This window comes from Molothrus ater, chromosome 16, assembly GCF_012460135.2.
Source record: "Molothrus ater isolate BHLD 08-10-18 breed brown headed cowbird chromosome 16, BPBGC_Mater_1.1, whole genome shotgun sequence".
Classification (NCBI taxonomy): domain Eukaryota; kingdom Metazoa; phylum Chordata; class Aves; order Passeriformes; family Icteridae; genus Molothrus; species Molothrus ater.
In genome coordinates, this window is record NC_050493.2 from 16,483,505 (window position 1) to 16,510,142 (window position 26,638).

General features: G+C 41.6%; 1 protein-coding gene across 2 annotated transcripts; it reads left to right on the forward strand.

Annotated features, from left to right (window-relative positions):
* On the forward strand, nucleotides 1–26,023 carry GLYR1 (glyoxylate reductase 1 homolog). Of its 2 annotated transcripts, XM_036392739.2 has the most exons (16): nucleotides 2–98; nucleotides 2,148–2,184; nucleotides 3,127–3,206; nucleotides 10,027–10,165; nucleotides 10,738–10,980; nucleotides 13,995–14,081; nucleotides 14,977–15,033; nucleotides 16,088–16,138; nucleotides 16,285–16,358; nucleotides 18,082–18,181; nucleotides 19,452–19,562; nucleotides 19,863–19,964; nucleotides 20,949–21,111; nucleotides 21,525–21,704; nucleotides 22,262–22,386; nucleotides 22,721–26,023. In XM_036392739.2, the coding sequence occupies exons 1-16, from the start codon at nucleotides 61–63 to the stop codon at nucleotides 22,793–22,795; spliced, it is 1,662 nt and encodes a 553-aa protein (XP_036248632.1). In that variant the 5' UTR covers nucleotides 2–60; the 3' UTR covers nucleotides 22,796–26,023. The 2 variants fall into 2 exon arrangements, with proteins under 2 accessions (XP_036248635.1, XP_036248632.1); XM_036392742.2 differs by lacking the exon at nucleotides 10,738–10,980 and having other exon boundaries at nucleotides 1–98.
* The last annotated feature ends 615 nt before the right edge of the window (nucleotides 26,024–26,638 follow it).

The following is a 26,638-nucleotide window of genomic DNA, read 5'->3' on the forward strand; positions in this document are numbered from 1 at the left end:
CCCTCCCCCGTTCGTGCTCCCGGCAGCCCCCGCGCGGCCCGGCCGGTCCGTGTCGGTAAGATGGCGACCGTGAGTCTGAGGCTCGGAGATCTGGTGTGGTGAGTGGCGGCGTAGGCTGGGCGGCGCCGCGGAGCATGGCGGACCGGGCGCCTTTAGTGGAATCAGGCTGCGGCTGCGGAGACGCAGGCGGGGCTGTAGCCGGCCCTGGGAGCGACGCAGCGGGAGCCGAGTTGGTCTGGGCCGCGCTGGGCGCTGTCAGCCCGCGGTGACTTCGGAGCGGCTGTGGGCAGGGTGGGGCTTGGCAGGGCAGGGCAGGGCAGTGCAGTGATGGGGCTGCTGCCGGGTTGCGGGTATCGCCGCCGCTTTCCCTTGGGCAGTGTGGGAGGAGCGGCGGGAGGCAGCCCGGAGCCAGGGCACCGGGCCGGCGGGAGGCGGGCTGGGCTACGAGCCGGGCCGGCACTGAGGAGGCTGGCGGGGGCGGCGCATGACGGAAGCTGTGTCAGATGGAAAGATGAAGGAAGCGGGACGGAAGGACGAGCGCTGCGGGGTTCCCGTGTAAACCCGGGCTCACCTCCCGAGAGATGCGGGAAGGGTTAGAGATAGAAAGTGTTTATGGAGAGCCACGCACTGTTTCTTGGCAGTGCTTTAATGAAGCAACACAACAGTCCAGCGTTTCGTTGCAGGTTGGAGTGTCCTTGTGGAAACACCCAGAAGCCGTTTCCCCTTGTCACTGCGATCTTACCCTCAGATAGTCAGAGCTCTGATTTTGTGTTTCCTGGTGGGGAGAAGTGAGAGCATTCCACCGCGCCCTGTAAGCACGTATTAAATGCATAGGTTTCGCTGTGCTGGATGGGCTAGGCTGTCCTGCCAGGGCTCAGAGAAGTAGCTGACTTCCAACACGTGAATAAATGCATGCATTTATACTGATAACCCAGATAAAAAGAAGGCTGTGCTTCAGACTGTGACAACTGCAGCTCTCATCTGAAAAATTTGCAGTGCTGGGAAGTTGTCTAATTTATATAGCAAAGTAAGTAAAGATTAGTTACTTTTAGCATATTTATTTCAGATGAGAATTTGGGGAATGTTGCTCTCAGTGCTGGAATGCAGATTATCCTGCTTTAGTTTTGTATGTGACAGCCAGATGCTGTCCTTAGAGTGTTGCAGGGAACTTTTAACAATCAGACAGCAACAGCAGAAAGGGTTTGCTGATTTTTTTTTCTCAGTACAGTAATGGGAGCATTGAATATGAGACATGGTCATGGTCACAGGTCTTGGCAGTGTTGTTGCCTGCCCCTGGCTTCTGAATCCTCTCTGCAGCATTGCCATCTCAGCAGACTACAGTGCCACTTGCTGAGAAGTTTTGTGTCAGGAGCTGTTGGGCCCCACAGGTTCTTTGCCCATCTCTTGCAAGACACTTACTAATGGGGTTTTGTGAGTACTGCAGCACAAGTCATGAAGTGACAAGGGTGAAATAAGGATAAAGCTCACCAGGAAAGCTGATGAGCTGAGGGCTAAGACTAATGTCTCTTCCTCCTCTGTGATTATTTCTAGTATTGCCTAGTTTTCATAATGGAAACATTTGCAAGTGTAGAAAGTAAGCTTTTCTGCCTTTCTTTTATGGGTCTTCATATCTTCAGTTAGTGTGGTGGTGAGCACCTGAAGAAAGTGATAATGGAACACCTGTTGAGAGGATCCTGCTATTAATGCCTTTCTGCACAAATCGGAACCTTAGCTTTCTGTGCTGGGAGTTGGTGGCTGCTCTGCTCACCAACTGCTCTAGACAGGTAGATAGAAGTTCTTAACCTGAACTTTGGTCTCATTGCCTGCCTCAGTGTTTTTTTCAGTTCCATGTGAAGAAATCTCCACTCTTATGGTGCTGCAGTGCCTATTACTCTTGTATCTTGCAGACTGTGTTACAGCTACTCTTCTCTTCAGTTCTGGCAGTCCGGCAAGGTCAAACAGATTGTCCAGAGACCTGAGTTAGGTGCAGATGTCAGCCATGTGTCCTGCCTTGAACAGAAGGTTTTGACTGCAAACTATAACTCTCTTATTATGCAAAGTGTGACATAATATGAAAAAGCAGGCATTGGGATAGTTAGTTTTTTCTCTAGTTCTAGTGCCTAATAATTTCTTTTTTTTTTCTCTAGGGGGAAGCTCGGCCGTTACCCTCCATGGCCAGGGAAGGTAAGGTTTGTTTGTATTTATTGTTGCTTTCTTAGTTTTTCATGGTTTGTGGGTTTTTTTGTTTGGGTGGGGTTTTTTTGTGTTTTCCTTCTGTGTAAGGAAAGCTTTGCTTAAAAGCATTTCAGTTGTAGATTAATACTGGTTTTCTTGTTTGTTCTTTTACACATCTATCCCACAAATCTAAAGTGTGAACTAGTTTAAGGCTTTATTTGATATGTTATCTCAGTCTGTCAGAGCTGGTAGTTCATGTGGAATGAAAAGCCAACAGAGAGCCAGCTCTGAAACTGATTGTGTTTCCCAAATTTAGTTGTTTAATCCCTGCCACTTTCTGCAAGACATATTTCTTTTCTTCCATAGTAAGTTGGCTAACAGTACTGTGTTAAATAATGGAAGTAAGGAGTCTGGCTTCTCAAGATACTGTTTTAGAGTTGCTGTTTTTGAGAATTATCTAGGGTAGTTTGATCCTACTTCTGGTTTGGTTGGGGTATTTTCAGATTAAAGATTTTTAAAAAGGAATTTTATATGCCATTTCTATTCCTTCTACTTCTCAGAAAGACCTTTCTTTTATCTTATATGTTGTATGAGGGCTAAGCATGCTGAGGTAACAATATGAGTCAGGTAGAAGAATAGTCAATGTGGCTGACAACTATAAACATTTGGTTATTGGGTTAACTGAACACCAGGCTCCTCTATAGGTGTCACCTTGTAACTGAATGATAGCTTTTCTCCTTACTAACATTTTAAAGTTGATAAGCAATTTATTCTGCGAGTAAAGACAAAGTTTAAATTCTTAAAGTTACCTAAGTGGAACAAATTTTTATTAATGCAAGTTATCCTCCTAATCAGATTTTTAAAAAAATCTATAATAGCTGAACACTGGGTGGTAAAATCACAAAATTTGTCACTATGTGCTTTTTAATTATGATTTCTAATCCACTTTAGATTGTTAACCCACCTAAAGATCTGAAGAAACCTCGAGGAAAAAAGTGCTTCTTCGTGAAGTTTTTTGGAACAGAAGATCAGTATGTACCTCCTTGTTTTCATCTGGGGAAAATATTGTACCACATAATGTGGATCTTTTGTGGAAGAAATATTTACTAATATTACAGTGCAATGTAGCATTGTAAAGGATTCCCTTCGAACCACACAATAAAAGAAATTCAACTATTATTGCATGCTATAGCTGCTCACTGAGGTGTATGAAGGGTATAAAAACTTACCTTTAGGATTTGAATTGCTGTGATGATAGCTCACCTATGAGTGATGATAGCTTTAGGTGTGACATGACTGTGTCAGATTTTAGCATGTAATGAGAAAGGTACAGCTCAGAGTATTTTTATTTTTGCTGCCAGAGGAATAAAAGTAACTATATAATTGTCATTTGTGAAAGAATATACTGTCCTACATGCTGATTGAAAATATTCTTGCTGTGCTTTTGTAAGACTTCACAGTATAAGAGAGCCAAAACTGTTTTAGACTTCCTTTTTGCAAAGCAGAATTTAATGATTTCAAATGTGAACAAAATCATAGTTGTCTTAGATTTAAATGATTACAAACTAGGTAAAAAAAACCCAATGAAAAAGGCCCCTGAGAACTGGGATATTTTGTGGAACTGAAAATTATTTTGATAACTTTTCAGTTTTCCTCTTTGTTTTCTGCTATTAAGTCATGGAATATAGAAGAAAATTGCAAATATCTGTGGAAGACTAAAAACCCCTTTACTTTTTAGGAAGAAAGATGATAAGAACTGAGGCCATTTGCTGAATGTCTCTTAAGGAAACTATTTTTCACTGCTAAATTATTTTTGCATAGTACTAAAATATTTTTCCATTAAGAAATGAGGTCTAAATTTGATGGGGGAGTAGTGAATGCCACAAAGTAATGGGAATGTTTGGATCTCTACTAATTTGAGGCAGGTGAAGGTTGATTTGAGGCCAGAGAATGTTTTTTGGTGGTGTTATTAAATATGATTATTTGAGCTAATAAATTCTGAGTTGAAGTGGATTATTTCTGTCCTGATTATTTGTTTTCAATTCTTCTATTTCACATTGAATCAAATACAGATTTTTTTAGTATTAAGACAAATGATCAAATATCTTGGATACTGTAGCTGAGATTAATAACATGATTGCAAATGAAGAGTTCAGAGCTGCAAAATAATCGGGATTTATTACAAGATTCTAGAGCTTGGCCCAGGGCAAATTTGGTCATCTGGCACAGTGAAGTAGTATGGTTGTTGTAGTGTAGCCCCTTCCCCACATCTCCAGCTTGTGAAATTTAATCATATCATGCTAGATAATCAAGAATTAGAAATTTACTTGCTTTGATTGGCACACTGTACCTGAAAATCGAATAGAAATAAAGACTATCACCTTTCTTTCAAATACTGTTGATAGAGACAAGAGACAGAAGCTTTTGTGCCTCTTCTGTCCTGACTTGGAATGTCAGAAGGATGTACTGGTTAGAGCTGTGCTGTTCTAACCAGTGTGTTGCCTGAGAAAGTTCTCATATGTTTGATTGTGTTTGAGCATAATCAGCCAAATCAGGAAAAATAGAAATTATTTTTCTTCAAATGTGAAGATGAAGAGGAAATCTTTTGTACAAGTAAACTAGTGGGTTTGGCAAATACTTTTTTCAGGTATGTGTATAAACAGGACTTGGAAGGTAACTGGGAGAATGTCACCACCACCTTATGAACAGCCTGAGGAACAGCAGAGTGCAGAGCTGTCACTGTTCAAGGGGAGATGAGGAGTTACTTACCCATACCCATGGTCTAGTGTATATAGCTTCTTTCTAGCACCTCACATCTTCTGCTATGTTCACGCTGTATGATGGCATTTCTGTACCATGGATCCATTGCTGCAGCTCTTGTTTTACTGCCTTACCCTTTGAGGTTGAGCAGGAGAGGATCTGGTCATTGGCTGTTCACCTCTTGTCCAGTGCATAAAAGGCAAAGGTGATGCTGATTTCTGGGTACAGTCCCTCCCATGAACTTCTGAGGTTTGTTGCCAGCCAAGAGGTAGGCAGTGTCAGACCCTATTTTAGACTTACTTCCTTCTGAGGATTCTTAGGTGTCTTCTGTGGCCAGAAATGCGCCTGTTCCAGGCTGGGTGCAAATTGTTCCCCACTGACTCATGTGGCTTTGGTTTGTCATACTAAAGTTTAAGGAGAAAGATGTTTAGAAGTAAAAATTGATGTGCCTGAGCACAGCAGAAGGGTAAATAAAAACATACTGATGAGTTTGGCAGTGGTTTTGGTGTAGTGTGTAAGTTTTTTGTGAAATTATGGCTAGCTCAGGATACAGCATAGGGGAAATGCATTTTCCTTTTTCTGCAAATCGAATATTACTGTGTACTGGGCCTTTGCAATGATGCAGTGACTAAGGAAATAGATTAACTGGAAAGCTGTGAGTACTTTTGGTCCATCATAGAGAGGTGAGAGCATGAGTGCATTCTGGCTGTGCTCTAAATCCTGGCTTTTGATAAATTTTCTACAGAGCACTGTACTCCATGTATTGTGTTGGTGGTGTTAGTTTCTTCTGTTACTTTTGAAGGAATGGGTTTTCTGAAATATAAGGATTCTCCTAAGGAAGCAGATTTTGCTTATGTTTAAACTGTGAAGTACATATATGCTTTCCCACAGTGAAAGCCACCTGATGTTCATAGTAGTGATGTAATACCCATGTCCTGTTCTAAGTGATTGTGTGCAATTAAGACAATCATGTAATGTCTCTTTATTACCTTGTTCTCCAAATTGATAAGGTGGTTTTTCTAGTCTGCCTAGGAGTTTTTTTTTTTCTGTGTCTCTTCTTAGAGTAAGTCACATTAAAAGGATTCTCTATCTAAAATCAAGAACAGTTGATGTTTCCTGCCCACAGACCTGACAAGCATGTAACAACATCATTACAGGAATCTAAACAACAATTTTGATTTAGTTTAGAAGTGAAACTTAGATCTCTTATCTGTGTTTCTAACTGTGCTTCTCAGATAGTATTTAAAATCCCTGTTTATTTCTATTTCCATACTACAGTTTTGTTGTAGGAAATCTTTGTAGTCAAGTAAGAACTTTTATTTTGCTATGTATGTACATTTATTGCTTTTAGTAGTTAAAACTAATAGACTGGATGGCCTGCAAGTCTTTCTTGGGTGTGTCATGCAGTTGAAAATAGTTTTACATTTTTTAGCCTGCTTAAGAATTCATGATGATATTTGTTAGAACTTAAGATATAATTGCTTTGAAGGTATCTTTCTGCTGTGATTCTATAGAAACACTAGTGATGGTCCTGCAGCCCTCAGAGATGTGTGTACAAAGACAGCCATTCACCTTTCTTCCCCCTTTGGTATTCCCTGATAGCCAAATGGACTTGCAAGTCATGGATATCACAGTCTTAACAGGAAGCTGTTACAGCCCATTCTTTCTTACAACCTTTTGTAGCATCAGTGTGAAACTAAATATGGTGGGGTCAAGGGGCACTTCCTGATTTTATATATTAAGGGAAAAAATGGAGGAAGCTTGCAATCGAAGATAAATGTAATAATTTGCAGCCTGTTTCCATCAGGCACAGTAATTTTAACACAGTGCTCATTACCTTTCCATCCTCCATGTCCTGTTGGGATGAAAGCACCTACCTTTTTCTTTTGCCACTGTTTTCCCTGGTTTTCAAGGAGAGAGTAAATTCAGGATGTAGTCTTTCTGAAATGTTCTTTCAGGTCCTGACATGAGAAAACACTTGCTTTAAATTAGCCAACTGTTTGAAATACACCTTAGTAGTCTGAGGGTCTGGAGGGATGGGCTAAACTAATGGAGTGGGTGAACTTGTGTTCCTGGTACTTCTCAGTGAGGCCGATTATCCCGTGCAGAGCTCTGTGTTGCTGTAGCAGAGCCAGCTGGAATGTTGTTCAACATCCCTGCAGGCACAATACCATAGCTGAAAATCACTACAGACAAAACTCTTCTGTCTCGTACTGAGGAGGTATTTTATTGCACATATTTGAAAAACCTAATACTTAAATTTCCTTCAGTATTGCCCTGCTTCTGGATTTCTTCTAAATATCCCTTCCTTTATTCTAGTATGATATAGTCATTTTTGTATTTTTTTCCTAGGAGTTTATGTACTAAGTTGCAGAGTTTAGTTGAGTTACTTAATTTATGAGGGTTGGGATGTTCCCTTTTAACAAAGGAAATCCGTCTTGATTTGTTGTATGCTCACACACACTGGCCTTGTTAATAACTAAGAAACTTTCTTTTGACTTTTAGAACTGGTTGTGTTAGTTTTTAGTGTGGGCATCTAAAGTGCTACAGTCTAAAGCGGTAAAATTTTTCCCAGACTGTGGTAAACAAAAATTTGGAGATACAGTGCTACTGTTTTCCATCCCTAGCTATATGGTTTGCAAAAAGCAAGGATTGGTGGATATTCTTCCATCTCATTTCTGCAGCTTATCATTAGGAGTTGGTATCTGTAGACAGGAAGAGAATGGCTGGAATGGTGAAGGTTTGAAGATCTCCTTGCCTGTGCCATGCCTGTGCCATGGATTTCAATCTGGTGTCTCTGCATCTATCTGTACCGCTGCTTCTGTGTAACTGCAGGTCACTTTCATGCTTGTCTCTGCTTATTCTAAGTTTTGCTTATTGTTCATGTTTATAATGTGGATTTGATGTGGGCAGTGGTTTTCTAAGAGTGGTATTTTGGAGACGATGAGGAACAGTGTGGAGAAATGAAAAGAGAAAGCCATTGCTAATAGGTATTTTTATTACATCTTTTCACTTTCCATGTAGCACATTCTTTAGAGTTGCTGGGTGACTGTGCAGCAGTATAAATGCAATGTCATCTTAAATATGACATCTTTAGTGTCATCGCTAATGTTCTTTTCATGCATTGATTCTTTGCTGAATCAGGAGAGAAACAGTAGTTAATTTTATATGTTGTATCCTTGAGGCTGATCTAAATACTGGGCTTTATTGGCCTTGAGAGTATTGAGATCTTGTGTATAAACATGAATAATTTTGTTTGGTGAAAAGTTCTTTTGTTTTCAAGTGCTTGAAACACTGCATGCAATGGGTTTGTGGACATTGGTGTCAAAAGATACTCATCTCTTATGGAAGGTTGTCCGAGTAGGTGATGCATTAAAAAAAACTGGAAGGGAAAAGACCAATTTAATTTTTTCCCTGGTTTTTTTTAAGTTTATTTTTAACTGAGGCAGCATTTAAGATTGTTTTTCACTTATTAGTTTGTCTCTGAGATCTCTAGTTCTTTGTCCTGGTGGATCACAAGTGCCAAGATACACCTCTGAAGCTAGGAACGAGAAAAAGCTTTGTACTTCAGGGCTTTCTCCATACCAAAGGAAAAGGAATGAGAAAGGAAACTAATGAACCTGTGCAGTGAGGAGTGATAGGATGTGCAGAAACCTAAGGGAATGCCTTGAGGGAAAATAACTTATTTTTATTTAGAAATTCAGTCCTGCAACAACATTTAACACGTTTTTTTATATTGTGCTCCAAAATTTTGTTTCCTTTATACATGTAATGAAAGGCTTCTCATGAGCTGGTGTTCTGTGGTACACAGGGATGTTTGTCACTGTTTGTCATACAGGCAGGTTTTGCAGTGTAAGATAATTTTAAGGTGTGTTTCACAGTAATGCCTGGGCAGCTGTGAGAGATTCTCTGAATAGCTCCTGGACTCAGATTCTGGTCTGAATGCAATGATTTGGCTTTTTGTATAAAGTCAGTTCTTAAAAAACAATGTAAACAAAGTGAAAGGATTCAACTTTGCATGCTGGAGCACTGGCTTCTTTGGAAAGGATGCTGGCATTTTCCAGTAGGTTCTAGCAGGTCTTGTGAGTGAAGGTCTTGCAAGTGGGACCCAAAATGTTTCATTCTACTTTAATAAAGTTGATTCCTGATTACAAGCAATTTACAAACAATTGCTATTGCCAGTGAGAAGAAAGGTCTTAATATTTTTTAGTTTTAGAGTTTATTTTGTGAAGAGAGGAGAAACAATCAAGATTCAACAAAATATTAAAATTATTTTTTGTTGTTTTAATCTTCATGTTCAGTTTAACTATACAGTGTCTGAAAATGCAGCCTTTAAATCACTTTATCTGCTTGCAGAAGCTAGACTGCACTGGGGAATATTTAAAACCTGTGTTTGTGGATAGTCTATGTAACGTAGAAATACCAGGGGCCAAGAGAAAGTCTGATTTCTCCAGTCAGAGGCAAAGGAAATAGGTCTTTTTTCTCAAAAACAGAATTATTGTTTTCATACAGAATACCTGGGTACATCAGAAATCAGTTCAGCCATGAGCTGTTGCTTTTGTATTAACTCTGTGTGGTCATCTGTATAGTGAGAATACATAATTTTGGAGGTTTTTTCCTACAGTTTTTTAGACACCTGTATGCTAAATATATTTGAACCAGGGATTGATGGCTGAGAATTGTTAGGTGAACTTTGCTCTTGAGTAGATTAGTGGTATTGCCTACTTTACCTGGAAGTGTGGGTCTGTGGGTGTTGTTCATGGTGAAACGAGTGCAGTCATTGGGCTGCCATTGTTTTAAATGTGTCTTGTGATCACATCCAAAAGCTATTTTGTCAGTAGAGAATAATGCTTAAGAGGGGTACAGTGCTAGGATGAGAGGACATAAAACTTAAGAAGTAACAAAAGTGCCAGAAGAAAATTCTCAGTGAATTCAGTAATAGCAGCCCTTCAGTTTCTGCATAGGAAGTGAGTTTGGGCTGTTGTCATCAGTAGAGTTGGGGGAGAAAGCGTAGCTGTGTGTTTCTCAAAGCAGGAGGATTTAGAGGGCTGCGGTTCGGAAAATATAACTAGCTTCTTTTTTTGTTTCAAGTGCTTGGATCAAAGTGGAGCAGCTGAAGCCTTATCACCCTCACAAAGAGGAAATGATAAAGATTAACAAGGGTAAGCGCTTCCAGCAAGCTGTGGATGCTGTAGAGGAGTTTCTTAGAAAAACCAAAGGCAAGGACCAGGTGAGTGGGTTCTTTTTCACTGTGTGCATTAAAACAGGTTTTGGCATGAATGATGATTAGATGCCTTGTTATGTGAAAGGAGTTCATTGCCTCTGGCACTTTGAGGAGGATTGGGTTTTCCTTCCCTTGGTTTCTGGGGTTTATTTCCGATCCTCTATTCTTCCCCATTAAATCTTGTTTGGTGGGGAAAAGTGATTATTGGATTATTAAATGATGAAGAAACTGAAGAGGCTAATTGATCTACTTGTGATGATTTTATTAATCAGTCTTAAGTATTTGGTATCAACTAATCTTGTCTTTAGTATATTGGAAGTGCACACAGTCCTGGCAAGTCTTCAGGTGGCCTGTTCTGTTACATGCTTACTTAAACTGGTGTGTTTTTGCAGGAGAACTAACCAGGAACTTCACTCACCAACTCCAAAGGTCTAACAGATACGTAGTTTTCAAGTTACTGTGCTGTTGTTTTACTTGATAGTAATCAGCACGGGGTCCTTCACATCCTTGGTTTTGCATGAAAATCATTCCATCTCTTCTCTTCTTTCCTTACCATCTTCTATTCTATAATCTCTCAGGCGTCTTCTCATAACTCCACTGAAGAGAAGAATCGGCGTAATTCCAGTGAAGAAAGAGGCAAGCAATCTGCTGGTGAAGAGAAACGCAAAGCCAGTTTGTCTGAAGGAAAGGTGAAGAAGGGCACAGGGGAAGGAAAAAAGAGGGTTTCTTCTGTCTCGTCAGAGAGAGGATCAAAATCACCCTTGAAAAGAGTCCAGGATCAGAGCCCCCGAAAGCGGGGGCGTCCACCCAAGGATGAGAAGGTTTGTGTTGTGCATGTCCGCCAGTGCCCATGGACTTGGCAGCTGGACTTGAGGTCTGACTGGCACCTTGACTAACAGGCCAGCAGGAAGAATCAGCTCAGTATCCCTTTTCTTTAAGCTTTTCCGTGTTGCTACTTCTAGACCATTTGGCTGCCTGATACCAATTGGCAAGCATATTGTTGATTCTTCCTGTGATTTTTAGCAGTTAGTTGCTGTGAGTGGCTCTGTTTGTATCTTTGAGAGGGCTTTGAAAGCTGTATCAGGAGACTCCATTCTTTCGTCTTGTCATCCCTCGAGTTCAGTTTGTGTGGGAAGGATTAGCAAAGAGATACGGGTCTTCATCTGGCTCCTGACTTCTCCCATCTCATCTACTTCGTATGATCAGGTGATAAGTAGTTGCTCAACTTCAACCTCAGTACTCACAAAGAGTGAGATATCTTTAAGGGCTAGGGCTTAAAGAAGAAATTCGTAGCCTGGGGAATCCACCAGAAGAATTGTCTTCATTTCAGCTTCTGTGCTTTGGGATATGTTCCCATCATCCATTCTGAAGGAGCCTTTATATTTTATTCCTACTACTTCCATGATATTTCTCTATGTTGTGGCAGCACTTTGTCTACCCTCATATGGAGTTCCAGCCTTTTTATTATGGAACTCACTGTTGCGGTCTAGATCTTCTTATTCCAAATGGATATTTATTTTGGTGGATTATTACAAGTCATATCCTTCATCAGGGACTAAACCTGAAGACAACTGGGAGACCTCAACTGAAACACCATATGGCAATGTGCTTGCTTGCTCATCTGTGCTTCAAGGGGATCACGATGTGCTTCACGGTCTTTTCTTTCAGTCAGGATGCAAGTCAAGATGGTGGTCCTTGCTCTCCGGAATTGTCAATGGATTGGCCTTCGCTGGCTGAACAGCAGACTCTATCTTGATGTAGTAAAATGAAGCTGATCATCTCAGATATTAGCTGTGAAGGCATCATAGAGTAGAGTCATTGCGTATCCTGATTTGGAAGGGACACACAAGGATCATCAAGTCCAACTCCTAAGCAGTTAAAGAAAATATTGGCTCTTTTTTAGCACCAATGTCTGTGAAATTAGGCTGTGTAACAGATCCCATCAGTTTCTTCTATTGAGGGAAGTTGGAGGAGGGGAGAAATGTATGCATATTTATGAATTAAAACTAATAATTACAGAACTTGTCTTGACTGATGCAGGAAAATGCTTCATTGGCAACTTAGTTTTCACTTTTTTAAGTGTCTTCCTATAAACATGTTGTGTCTCCACGTATTTCTGTTTAAATAAGCCACAGGACCTTTTTTTCACTTGCAAAATGATTCTGTGTCTTTGAGCTAGATTCATTCCAAAATTAATCAAAACTAATGGCTGGGAGAATTCTGATTGTGCTGACACATTGCATGCATAGGTTTTACTGTGTTATTTACCTCAGGACATCAGAGTGCTTTGAGTGAGCTAATTGTGGTAGTTGACATTATTTTACTGGCACATGACAAGCAGACTGGTTTTAAAGTTGCCACACAGTGGTGGCCAGCTGTGTGATAACTTCCTGGCCACAAACCAGGAAATTAGGCAGGATAAGGTAGGAAAGTAAGCTTTATAGCTTCTTGAAAGTGAAAAATAAAATAATTGCTATGAAAATATAACAATACTGCCTTAATACTGGTTTTCAGCCTATGAAATAATTTTAAAATCTTGTCTTCTTGCCTGGTTCTCATAAATTCCTCAAGTTCTTAGCCCTAGAGTAGAAAACATTTATGTTGTTGTCCTGAATTAATATGATCCTAGGATTTGTGGTTTTTTTCCTCTGTCCCAGTCCAAATTCTGGCTTCCAAGTAATAAGAATGCATAAAAATCAAGAATCCGGTTTTTGCTGAGGTGTGCTCTGTCTAGAAAGGCTCTGTGGCCATACAAGATCATTGACATACTCTTATGTTTAAGCTTATTATGAATATTTTTGAAGGAGCGGCAGAACTTCATAGGTATCAAAGCAGGTTTTATCCACACTTCACCAGCTGAAGTATGCAGGACTCTCCCTAGACACTACAAGGTTGGAGACTGATGTCTGCATTGTCCTGCTAACCCTCGGACAGTTGCATTGTTCTAGGTTACTCCTCCAGGAGTCTTACTCTGTCTGTTTTTGCAAACAGTGTTCTTCTCTTGTGCCTCTGTGTGGATGCTAAGGTATATTTTGCATTTTCAGGAAGTAATTTCGGAGGGGAGGTAATGTGACTCCATTTCTGAACCCTCATGTCAGAGGAAGACAGCACGTATTATGTAGAAGTCCTATGTGTTCTCTTCATGTAGCATAAAATCCTAGATGTCTCTATCATATATCGATGACCTATAGCATAGAGACTTATTTTAACCTATATGTTTTGGGGAAATAAAAGACTAAGTTAAATCTGCTCAATAGTAAAAGCCCCAGTATGTTAAGTACTATCATGATACTACAAACTGGGGCCTGTGGAGCACATGGGGCAGCCCATATACCAGTTTGTCTCATGGATTCTGCAAACTTGAGCAGATGTGGCTGTCAATCTTATCCTTTGAAGGTTCTCCTGATAACAGGTAGGCTATTCTATTGTGACAGGGTAGGATTGAAAGGGTTCAGACCTCTGCTTGTAATGATGTTCTTCACTCATTTGTTAAGCATTTTGCATCCACCAGAGGAAAGTACATGATCAAGCATGTTTGTTTTCTGCTCATTGCGTAAGTGCACAAATGCAGTGATTCCTCTTAGGTATGAAGAATGGACTCTCCAGAAGCCATAAATCTGGTTGAAATCCTTAGCTGGCAGTTGATGCTTTTCTCACCTCACCTGTATTGCTAATACTCTGTGTTTAAATATGAATGCTCATGGAAAGGCCTGTGAAATTGAAGGCTTTTGTAGTGCTTTTGGAGCTCTCTATGTGTGTTTGAATGATCATCATGCTGTGACCCGCTCCTGAGCCAGATTTTAAGCTCCTTCTGATCCTCCTTCTGTCTCCTCAGGACCTCACAATTCCAGAGTCAAGTACAGTGAAGAGAGTGATGACTGGAACGGTGGCTGGATTTAAATGGCCACCGAGTGTGAGCGAGGTGAGAAGCTTTACAATGTCTACGTTCTGAGTTTGTGGCAGCAAATCGAGAGCCTTTTGTCTGGCTGTAAAACAGCCAGATCTTAACCTTCTTGTGTACGAACATATTGCAGTATAACAAAGTTGAACAATATCCCAGATAGTTCAGAAGTATGCTGGGAAATGAGATTTCTGTCTCTGTGGAACTACTTGCAGATTCACACTAAACTTGCTGTACTAATGTTTACACTTCTTGTTTCAAAAGAAACATTTCAAAAGAAGCATTTCTGTGACTGCCTTCCCAGGAGTGGAGGTGATCTGATTCCTCTCCCTGTCTGAATGCTATCACATGGGGTGCTTACATTTGATTTCCTTCACAAAGCAGCTTTTGAAAGCCTTTCGATTTTGTTGAATAAATGAGTGATCAGTAAAGCAGAGTAAGAGCAGTGTGATTCCAGGCTAGTATGTATGATGCTCACTGGGGAGATGAGGGATCTGGGCCTTCAGTCCTTGTTGCTGTTAGGATGGGTTTGCTTGGCATGTGACACTCTCTAGTCAATTCCCAGAATGCTGTCTTATGGAATTACTTAGAACCTGGAAAATAAGTGTTTTCATTTGCTTGGGAGAGGAAGAAGTGGAAGATGAATTTTCTTCCTCCCATGTTAATATTGCTTGTATACTTCTTTCCTACAGATGTTCAAAAATGAGGAATTTGGTTTGAATGGCTTTGGTTTTGAGAATGAAACAAAATGTAAACTACTTAATTGAAACAGGTTCCTTGTGACAGCTGATACATTTTATGTTTTCTGCCTTATGCTGTTGCTCTCATGCAGCTCAGGAGAGCAAGGGAATTGTGCTGTGGTAACTCAAGTGACTCTCTGGATTTATTTCTGAGGCTGTATTTTCTCTCTTTGTAGCCTGTGAAGGACAGTGATCCACACTTTCATCACTTCCTACTGAGCCAGACAGAGAAGGTAAGGATTTGGCAGACAGGATCATGTTGCTGGGTAGCTTGGAGTCCTTTGCTGGAACTGAGTACAAGGAGTATGCATAAAGAGCTCCAGAATTCTCTTCTTTAGGGGGTGGCAGTTAGATTAGTTGAAGTACTTCCAAGTCTTAAGATTTAGAGTGATTTATCATTAAGTACAATGAATAGTTTTAAGTAATTCAAGATTATCTACCACTAGTTTTTGACAGATCTGATGTAATAAATTGTGTAGAATGAACAGGATGGACAGGAAAAGCTTTTTTTGTGTTCAGAAATCCTGTTGTTTGATTGTTTTTGATGGTTGTCCTGTCAGTTTCTCCATCTGGATAGGCTTGCCAGTTCACTGAATGTTGCAAGAGAACTTCCAAGACCAGAAAAGCGCCGTGTAAAATACAGCCTGTTTATCTCCTGAGAGTCAGAAGTCTTGCAGGATTTTATATTCAGCAGTGAACATCAGGAGGAAAAGGAAAGATCAAATTAAGCATAAAAGGATTTATATCTCGCTGGGGATCTGGGCAGAGCCAGAAGGATTAAGAGCTGCTAACAGTTTTATCTATACAAGCTCACAGTAAGCAGCATGGGGAGAAGCAGCCTTTGCCTTAGCATTTGTAGAAAGCCTTCTACATGCCTTCTCACATTAACCAGAAGGTTTTGGTTCCACATCTTGCAGAGACATAGTGAGTGTAGATGTGAGGCTTCATGGCAGGCTTCAGAGAGCTAAATGTTAGGAGTAGGGATGGCTTAGGTTCTGGTGCCTCCAGAGGAGCCTGTTATAGGAACTACAGAAGGGAGTTTGCAGTGCCTTTGTCAGAAGACAGGCTGAATTGCTGGGGCAGGGTGGGAAAGAACGATCTTAATATCCTGCAATATATTTTAGGTTTTATTTTCTCCACTTGAGGGAAGCCCCAGAGTTGTCCTGGTTTGAAGGTGGTGGTGGGTGGGTGAGCTGCCTGCTTCTGTGGAGTAAGGATATGGTCTGTTTGCTCGGCAGAGTAAATCAGCACTGTCCTTCCCCTGAATGCTTTGTCTTCTCCATACAGCCAGCTGTCTGCTATCAAGCCATCACAAAGAAGCTGAAGGTTTGTGAAGAGGTAAAGCAAATCTTCATTTTGATGGATGTTTATTGTTATGAGGCGTTGAAGTTCTCCAGAGTTGTGCATTAAATTGTTTTTATTATTATTTTTCCCCTCTCTCTTCCCCACCCCCCTGCCCTTGTCCCCCCACCCCACTCTTTCAGGAGACAGGATCCACCTCCATCCAGGCAGCAGACAGCACAGCAGTCAATGGCAGCATCACACCTACAGACAAAAAGTAAGATCTCCAATACACTTCAGCCATTTCCTTCCCAGCTCACACATGCAGCCATTCTCCAGCTTGTCACTGCGAATGAATAAACCTAACATTTCCCTTTAACTGCACATTCCTTCTTTCCTTGTGTGAAACTGTTTGGGGGACAAGGTGGGAGAGAGGCAGCTAAATTCACAGGGAGCTGTGCAATACAAAATTCAGAGTAAATTCTGTCCTGGATACATCTGCAATTCAGAGTGTTTCTGCAGTTGCCTTTTTCGGTAGGTCCCACTGCAGGATGTTAGCAGCAGTATTCCTAAGTGTTGCATGAGATAGGAAGAAAAAGGGGATCTCTCTCCATTAGTTGGCTGGGGTCATTTAATCGCTCTGCTGAGCATGCAGAAGACAAAAGAAAGAGGGAGATGTGTTCTCCCATCACAAAAACTTTGCTGTGTAGCATGTGAGCTTTCTGGTTTCTCCTAACACACCCATTCTCTTTTATAGAGTGAGAAAAGGCGAACTTGAGCTTCCTGTAACTTCTGCTCTGTTCAAATTGAGTTCAGGCCACTCTTGCTGTTTGCTGTTGGGGCAGTTCACATGGGATGCCGGTTCTCACTTGTACTGCAGGGGAACAAAAAAAACAATGAAGCTGTTCAGGGAAAACAGTCTCTCAGGAAAGTGCATCTCAGAGGTGGGTTGTGAAGGAAGGAATACCTCTGCTGGTTTCGAGACTTGAAAATAGCTAGATCTTATTTGGGCCATGTAAGGAGCCTGTAGTGATTTGCTCTGCCTTGTCTAAGGGAGGAAAGAGAAAAGGCAGCATGGCTAGCTGAGAGAGGACAGGTGCTGCTGTAGTGTGGCTATTTCTGCAGAATTAACTACTGGATTTGCCAGGTAGCTTTTGTTGTGATGTTACCTTGGATATAACTGAATGCTTCAGAATCTCTTTGAAAACTCTGGGTTTTATGGAAAACTGCATGTTGGGTAAAATGGTTCTTGCAGCAATATCTGCAAGAGGAATTTTTGTTGCGGGTGATCGTAGGGACTTGGTGGCATAGTCTCTCTTTTTTGAATGGAGGGAGCAAAATTCTTTCAGGCTTGTGGGAGGAAGGGAAGGCTGTTTTCTGGGACTGATGGTGACCTGTACTGGCCTAATACCTCCTTTCTTCCTTTGTCTGAAATGGCAGCTGTAGAACAGGGACTAGGTCTTCGGTCTGGCATGATGCTTAGCACAGTAGTCTTAGCTAGACTTTATCAAAACTAGGATACTAATGTATCATTCAATTATACAAGCAAACATTGTATGTGTGACTTAGAGTCAGAAGATTAATAATTAGAGAAGTACCTGCTCATTTCTAAATGTTCCCTTTAACTTCAGTAAAGCACTGACTGTAAACAGAAAGCACACAAACAGCAATTTTTAGTAAGCAAAAAACCACACACAAACAATCCACCCCAAACAAACAAAAAGGATCCAGACCATCCAAACCTTTAATATTTAGGTGATCTGAAATAGGCTAAAGACTTTCTTCAGGAAATTGTTAGGGATGCTTGGTAAGCAAAATAAATTCCAGCTTGCTTTTAAAGCTCAGTATTTGCCCATTGTAGCTGTGGTTGCAGTAGAACATGTTTGTTTGGGTATTTTTTTGTGCTGGTGGTGCTCCAGTTTGCTCTTCATCATTTCTAGCACCATGAGAAACTAACACTGATTGCTTTCTCTTGCATTAATGTTTATCTCTACCCTCAGGATAGGATTTCTGGGCCTTGGTCTGATGGGAAGTGGCATTGTCTCCAACTTGCTAAAGATGGGTCACACTGTCACTGTCTGGAACCGGACTGCTGAGAAGGTAGGCATGTGCTTAAGCCTCTGCTAAACATTCAGTTATCCCCTCTATCTCATGGAATCATCTGTCAATGGTGTCTGGGAGGGGATGCCAAAGAAACACAAGGATGTGCTTGCCACCTTGTTTTGTCCTGTTTCCTATGTGCTTGTTGGTGGGCATGACTAGGTGCAGCTGTGGTCTGTTCTAGTGTGGTCACTCTTATGTCAGCAGTCTCACCCCACTGCCTTTTTGTGTGAGAGGAGAGAGTTGTCAGAAAAATTACACTCTTGTATATTACACCCTTATATGTGTTGAAGAATGAGATGTAACATGCCTCTGAAAATAACTGCTGATGTGAATAGCCATGGTCAGTGTATTGTGCATGTGTGAATAGCCATGAAAATACTGCTGATGTGAATTACCATGCAATGTATTGTGCCAGAAAGGCCAGGTGCAGGGAGTTATCCCAGGAGATTGAGGGTATGGTAAGATGCACTGCTCAGCTGCAGGTTAGTCTACATCTATTGTGCTAGTCATGTGGTAACAAGTGTTCTGTTAAAGACCTGCTGTGTCATGAGACCAGGATTGAGAAGGGCTTTATAGGAGTATTCAAACTGAAAATGGAGCTTATATTGCATTGCACTTGTATACTAGACAGTGTTACTCTTTGTAGTGGAGGAGGAATATAGGTAGCTGGGGGAGATGTGGTAGTTGTAAGATGCTGTGGAATAGCAAAGCAGGAAGGGCACTGTGGTTACTTTGTTAAAAGGGGACTAAAAGATTTATTTTTTTCAAGAGCAAAACATGGCTGATATGAGGGGATAGGGTAAGAAGGAGCTAAGATTTTGAAGCAGCAGCCCTCTGAAACACACTCATCTCAGATGTGCATATTCCTATTACTATGCAGTAACACATGTTGCTATGTCCTTTAACCAATTTTTTTCCCTAAATCTGCCTTTTTCCCCCTAATAATTTCTTGTCAAACCCACAACATTCTTGCTGTTTCACCTTAGAGTAAAACTACTTTTAGTAGTAAAAATTTTACTTAGAGTAAAATTCTTTGTGTCATTCTTTCAAAGTTCTTCACCTGTTCTTCAGAAAAGCTGCAAAAGAGCCCCGCACACACACACATATGTGTGTGTAGACAAAGCAACAGAAGAAGACAAAGTTGTGTAATTAACATGCCTGTCTCCTCTGGAGTTGTGTCCAGCAGTAGAATTTTTACAGCAAAATGCAAAGAATCCATTTGCTTTGTATTTAATTTGTCTTACCTTTGGACTTGTGCCTTTTGCAGTGTGATTTGTTCATCCAGGAGGGTGCACGGCTGGGAAGAACCCCTGCTGAAGTAGTCTCCACCTGTGACATCACGTTTGCCTGTGTATCAGATCCAAAAGCAGCAAAGGATGTAAGGATTAGCTCTTATTTTACCCCTGCTGGTTAGACTATGAGATGGCAGTCACTGAATGCCGGTTCTGATTCCTGCTAACCACAGTAGCCTGGGTCATTGTACATCCTGAGCAGTGCAGCTGTGTAAAAATAAATGTCGTAACAAAAATTAAGCATTTTAAAAATGAAGTCTTTGAGGACCGGTTCTGATAACACTCTGGGGATCTGCCACTGTAGTGCCAGGCTCAGCTGGACTCCTGCAGAAGTGGGGTTTCTCTGCAGACACCCTATTGCTTTACCGCTCTTCTGTTCTCCACAGCTGGTGCTTGGTCCAAGTGGAGTGTTGCAGGGGATTCGCCCAGGGAAGTGTTATGTGGATATGTCCACAGTGGATGCAGATACAGTCACAGAGCTGGCCCAGGTAATCACTGAACTGAGCCTCTTAACAGCAGCAGTGTTCATTCAGCAGAAGTTCTTCAGTTTCTGTTGGTAATAAAACTTTTAGAGGTCTTTGGGAGAGTCTCAAGTTCCAGGCAAACAAGACAAGTCTTCTTTGTCAAGTCTTAACCAGCAAACAGTGTTGGATGAGATGTTCCCTGGTGATACCATTAAAGTTGTAGATTTGGCAGAGCTGTTACCTGACACCATTGCAAAACAGATAGCCAAATTTTGATCCCCTAAGAAATATTTGTAGACAGGTTGGTATTCTGTAGCAAACTGGTGAGTAAAACCCTGTCTGGATTAGTAACTGATGAAATGCAAAATCTGCCTAGTTTAAGTACTCTGGTTGGGGAAAATTAATGCCTTCGCATTTCATTCTATAGAAATATTATTATAGGATTTCTGTAGAAGTGTTCTGATTACTTCTGCTGTGGTATCTGTGATTCCTTTTTCGGCATCTTGCTTGTTCCCCACTGCCCTAAGGCAGCATGTGTGGTTTTACAAGGAAGGGGAACTGGTTTTGTCAAGTTTTAAGTAGACATGTTGTTGATGCACTAGTGTGTAACGTTAATTCGGAGAATGCAGATCACCCATATTAGTAAACATGTGCCTGAAGAGATCTGTCAGAGGCCTTTCCTCTGTGGGAAAGAGGGGAAAATACAATGATCAATCATCTGGGATTCTTATGCGTCATATACACCTTCAACATTGGTCCCTTGGCCAGTATAGGGTGCCATGACTAAAGGGTGTCATTTCAGCTGCTTAAAATATACACAGTAGTGATGGGTGCCAGAGGGTCTTTTTGGTCTTAATCACACTTTGCAGGATACATCACAATAGTGCTTTCCTCTCCTGTTGTAGCTATTCGTTCTGCTTTAAATTTCTGTCCTTAGTGGCAGGTATGCCCTAAATTATGTTCCTGCTGCTGTTCATGCACAGCTAACAAGAGATGTTCTTCTCCCAGGTGATAGTGTCCCGAGGTGGTCGCTTTCTGGAAGCACCAGTCTCAGGAAACCAGCAGCTCTCTAATGATGGAATGCTTGTGATCCTGGCAGCTGGTGACAGGGGTTTATATGAGGACTGCAGCAGCTGTTTCCAAGCCATGGGGAAGACCTCTTTTTTCCTAGGTAATTGAAACCTGGAGGGCCTGATAGCAGTTTCTTAGTGGAAGGACTGGGAATTTCAGCAAGGAGTCTAAGATGTATATGTCACCTTTTCTCTGAGGGCAGTGTGGGAAATTGGCTTACTGCTCTGGAAGTTGGCCAGTTTCAGAGCCTGCAGGCTAAGGTTTCTTTTTTGAATGCCAGCTTATTTTGGAGGATCTGTGATACTTTTGGTTTTAAATCATATTTTCTTATTATTTCTCCATTCCTTTGAGTGCTTGGAAAATGGAAAAATTTTCTGAAGTCTTTCAGGGCAAGGGAGAGATGCCAAGTGCTTGATGACAGGAATCTAACAGTGTTACTGCTGTGTGGGCTAGGGAGGCAGGGCTCTGCTACTTCTCTTCTGGAGGAATCCCAATGGTGTGTCTCGCTCCCAGGTGAAGTAGGCAATGCTGCCAAGATGATGCTGATTGTGAACATGGTCCAAGGCAGCTTCATGGCAACAATAGCAGAAGGACTGACTTTGGCTCAAGTGACTGGCCAGTCCCAGCAGACCCTTCTGGATATCCTCAATCAGGGACAACTTGCCAGCATCTTCCTGGACCAGAAGTGCCAAAGTAAAGTTCTCTTACATTGTTTTCTTACAGGTCATTTTTACAATCTAGCAGCTTTTCAGATAGTGGCAGAAGGTAGAAAATAACAATCCCATCTTCATCAGCCTGGGATAGTGGTTATTTTAAGCATTCTGGAAATAAATGCTTAAAATACAGCTTTTCAGATAGTGGCAGAAGGTAGAACATAACAATCTCATCTTCATCAACCTGGGATAACGGTTATTTTATTTTGAGCATTCTGTAAATGAAGAGCTGAGTTCCCATTCCTTCCCCTTCATAGCTGGGACTTCTGAGAATCTGAGTTATGACTGCTTAGGGCTTAAGTCAGGATTTCATTGCAGCAGGGTAACAAGCTGCTTAGAAATCTGAGCTCACTTTGTCAGTGGGCAGTAGTGATATCAATCTGCTATGGCTAGATGAAGATGGAGAGTACAAAAACAGGAGAGCTAAAAGTAGTGATCAGCAATGGAGAGAGAGATTAGTGTTGAATTACAGCCCCCTGCAGCATGGGCTTGGCTTACTTTTGTCACGCTTAATTTTGCATGGGTTCCTCTCTGCAGATATCTTGCAAGGAAACTTTAAACCTGATTTCTACCTGAAGTACATCCAGAAGGATCTTAGATTAGCTATTGCACTGGGCGATTCTGTCAACCACCCAACTCCCATGGCAGCTGCTGCCAACGAGGTAAGAGTTGTTCAGTGTTCAGATGTGTTCTTCAGCATTTATTCAACAGTACCATTTGTCAATCGGAGATACAGATCAAAGAATTACGTCATCTCTAAGACAAGGGAACAGTGATTGAAATATTTTTTGACTAGGGTGGGATTTGTTTTGATTGTAGAGACCCTTAGAATGTTACATCAGGAAACACAGAAGGACCTGGCATTTTCTGATCTGCACTTGGATTATTTGACATCCTGTGCGGTTCTCTGGTTGCAGTGGTCAGCAAAGGAGATTTTCTGCTGGGAAGAGGCTTCACACAAGAGCAGGCTCTGATCCTTTTCTGATTTCTCTTTAGGTCTATAAACGAGCAAAAGCCTTGGACCAATCTGACAACGACATGTCTGCAGTGTACAGGGCCTACATCCATTAGGCTGCACCCTTCTTACTGTTCATACGATGATGATTGATTAATATTATTATGATACTGGGTTTTAACTCTGGACCAGTCCATCTCTGTCTTTCCATTTCCTTTTATACACAAACTTTGAGACCTGCTGTGGTGAGCCTTCCACTGTGGCAGGAGGGGGGAGGAGGGGGCTCGGATTGTTGCAGTCTAATTAGAAAAATCCATGCCATGCACTGACAGTCATGAGATGAAACAGCGGCAATTGTTCAGAAGCTCTGAGGCAACTCTGCCAGAAATCTGCTGCTTGGCTGCTTTAATTTTCCTCTGTTTGCTAGTCCAAGATGCTGTTTCTAACGATCCCTTTTCTTCTTTGCTGTGAAATAATGCAAGTGTTGGACTCTGCATCAAGGGGACAGGGTGACATACATCCCATTTACCTGTGAATATCACTCAAGTCCTTGGTCCCAAGTAAGGTGAGGAGCATGCCTGCTAATTAGCCACTGTTAGAGAACAAGGCACCTCCCATGGAGGAGAAGGGCAGTTCAGGGGGTAAGGGGAGTTGAGTGCAACACTGTCTTGATTCACTTTCTTTTTAGACTTCCACTTCCCCACCTTGATGGAGGAATTCCTGTACTGTTAAAGATAACACATTGCATCCATGTCTTCCCCTGTACAGACAATTACAGCTTAGGGAACACAAACTGTACTGAAAATAGGAGAATGCTTATGTCAATGAGACTCCTGAAAGGTTTATCATAGCCCATCCAAAACATCATTGGAAAGTAACACCTTTGCATAGAAAACTGCAAGACAAACATAGTGCCTATAAAACTGGGCTAGAGATTTTACTTGTTCCTGGCCTTAGCTTATGTTATGTTACTACTTGTTTGGCTTTTTTTAACCCTTGTAGTCAATAATTGCAAAGGTGTCTTGGATTGCAGCAGTGTCACAAGCAGAGTGGTGAGTCTGAAAAGGGAGAGAAGAATGATCCAAGAGATTGAGATTCCTGAGCTCCTTTCCACGCTCTCTGGCCTTTGCATGGTTGTCATATCTCTCAGCCTGTTTGCCCATCTATAAAGGTGGGTGATGGTTACCTACCTCACAGGGATACTTTTGTGTACTGCCTAGTGATCTTTATACATGTCAGATTTTCCATACATGTTCTTAGTGTTACTACTTTGGGTACAAGATAGCACAGCATGAGCCTTCTCCCTGTATCTGTGAACTCTGCTTGTCGCCAGATACCAACTTCTAGAAAGACCAGTAACTGAGACTGGGGAGGCTAAGACCACTGCTGAGCTTTAGTCTAGAGATGGGTGACATGAACTGCAGATGCCAAGGCTAGAGATCAGAGATGGTCTCAGTGTAAATAGCAGAGCAACCCAGAGTCCAAAGGCTGCCTGTCACAAAAAATGCACAGAGTGTGGCTTGGTTTTTGGTTTGTTTGGGTTTTTGGTTTTTTTCCCAATTCTCAGTATTAGCCTTTTGGGAGTGTTCTTGCATTTTAAATTTGAGTGTTAGAAAAATGCCAGTGAGAAACTTTGGCCAAAATCACTTTTCAAGTGGTACAATCTCCTTCCTCCCTTGGGCTGGAATTCTGAAAGGAAAGAAGACAGATTCAAATTAGGTTGTGTTCCTGACATCTGCCCTTGCCGTCTTATTTTTTTTCCTAGGAACTTAATGGCTGTGTAAGGAAATTTTCCCTGGGTTAGGATTTCTTACCAGTCCTGCTTTGTGCAGCATGTGTGTATGGTTCAGGGACACCTTGTTAAGAAAGAAAGAAAGTGTCACATACTCATTTTGTCACATACTCATCGAATCACAACATCTAATGCCTTATGCTGTAAATGTTACTTTGAGTATTTCACCTCCTGTGATGACTGTTCCTTGTGGGCTAATGCTGTATTCTGCATTACTTATATCCTGTAGTGAACACGTGGCAACAGGGCTGTCAGACCTCACTGCCTGTTGGCCACTGTGTGTGGGCGATGGTAGTTCCACACCTGTGTTCCTTTGGCAATGCCACTGCCATTCTGTATGTAGGTATTCACATTAAAGGCATGTAAAATTGCCAGCATAGCTAACCATTGATCTGCTTTGGCACACTGTTCTTCTCCACTCAGAACTCCACAGTTAGCATCTGAAATCCTTTGTTAAACATACTACAGTAAAAAAAAAATCTCTCGTATGAATTGTGCGTTGTGGGCATCTGAGGAAAGTTGTGGGTTTGGAGGCAGGAAATGAGACTGAAGGAAAAAATCTTTTGGGAGGAAGAAGGAGGTACTGTCCCATGTTCAGAGCCAGTTCAGTGGCATCCCCTCCCTGTCCCTGCCGTCTTGGGCCAGAGTGACCACGAATGGTGTGAGCAATGGTAATGGAGTATCTTTGTTAGTTTGTGGTGCCTCTGGATACAGAGAGAATGCCAGAGGAGCTCTCAAGTCCTGTGGCAGGTATTTCATAATGAATTCAAAGGACCAGTCCCAAGGCAGCTCACTGCTGCAGGGTTTGTTTCTAGAAATACTGTAGTTCCCAGAACGGAGATGGTTATTTCTGTGGGAGTGGCAGATGCGGACTAGTTGAACACTGTAATTTATCCTGGAAGGGTCTGGCTGCAGTTTTCAGCCATTGTGGGTGGCTGTAGAGTGGCTGCAGTGCTGCCTGGACAGCTGTACAGTCACAGGTGTGCCCAGGAGAAGCAGGAGGAGACCAGAGAGCTCTGATGTGGCTCTGAAGAGGAGGGATGGAAATGGGGGAATCCAGACTGTTCCAGATGCCAGTTGAGATTGCTGTCAGTCTCACTCAGATTCATGTATTTATGTCTATAGCCTCTGAATGTGGATTTGAGTCTGTTCCTAGGCCTGGGATTTGAGGGAGGGAAGTGGGGGAAGCAATGGATTGAGAGATGCTCTAATAAAACTGGCTAGTTAAATGTTGTCCTAATATTGTTGACAATTCTGTAAAGTTTCTTTTTATGAAGATTTGTTTTAGAAGTTTGCTTTTTTTAACTCCCTCCTTTTTAAAGAGAAAATGTGACACTTGTGAAAGCTTGTAAGAAAAGCAGTTTCCTTTTTCCTCAATGATAGATCACATAGTTCATTAAGGTTGTGAATTTTTATTTTCCTGCCTTGTTTTTAATTAACATTTGTCATTCAGAATAGGATGTGTGAAAATGTTTAAATGGCAAAGATTTTTTTTTTTGTGCAATTAACAAAGCTACTGGCAAAAAGAATAAAACTTTTCTTGGTAACTGAATGTTCTTGTGGCATTTTCTAAAGCCTATCAGAGCTGTCTTGGGGCATTAAGGAAGTATGTGTTCCTCAGAACACTAGAAACTCAGAGCTGCTGAAAACCAAGTCATCTGAAAACTGAGTAATTCTGAGAGCACTTCAGTCATTGCTCAAGTTTGAAACTCTCAGTGAGGCGTTACAGAGGATAAGTTTAGATAAATTCCATGCTCTGTGTGCAGAGGGCTACAGGCATCTGGAATGAGAGGAGGATCCTTGGTTTTAATGTTCCGGTGTTGATGACAACTTCTGTTAAGTTTTGGGCTGGGATATTCATCCTTCTGGCATTTGGGTTTTTTTGAGTCCAGTGGAAGATTCTTGTCCATCACAGGAGGGTGGAATGAGATGAGCATTAAGGAACCTGTCAACCCCAGCCATCCCATGATTCTGTGAACAGTAAGTCAGCAGTTAATTTGGTATTCTAAGATATGATCCTTAACTGAAATGTTTACAAGCTCTGAATACTGCTTGTGGATAATGAGACACTTGGACAGCCGTAGCTGTTCCTTCCCTGAGGCATCAGGATGAAATGAAGTGTAGATAATAGTGGGTTTCAGGTGTAGTGAGTTATAGGTGCCCGAGG

Excerpts from the sequence above, each read along its gene's own strand:
- GLYR1 (XM_036392739.2), top strand. The coding sequence starts at position 61 with ATGGCGACCGTGAGTCTGAGGCTCGGAGATCTGGTGTG. Across the intron at positions 2,185-3,126 it reads ACCCTCCATGGCCAGGGAAG|ATTGTTAACCCACCTAAAGA; the intron begins GTAAGGTTTGTT and ends AATCCACTTTAG. Across the intron at positions 19,965-20,948 it reads CAGTCACAGAGCTGGCCCAG|GTGATAGTGTCCCGAGGTGG; the intron begins GTAATCACTGAA and ends TTCTTCTCCCAG.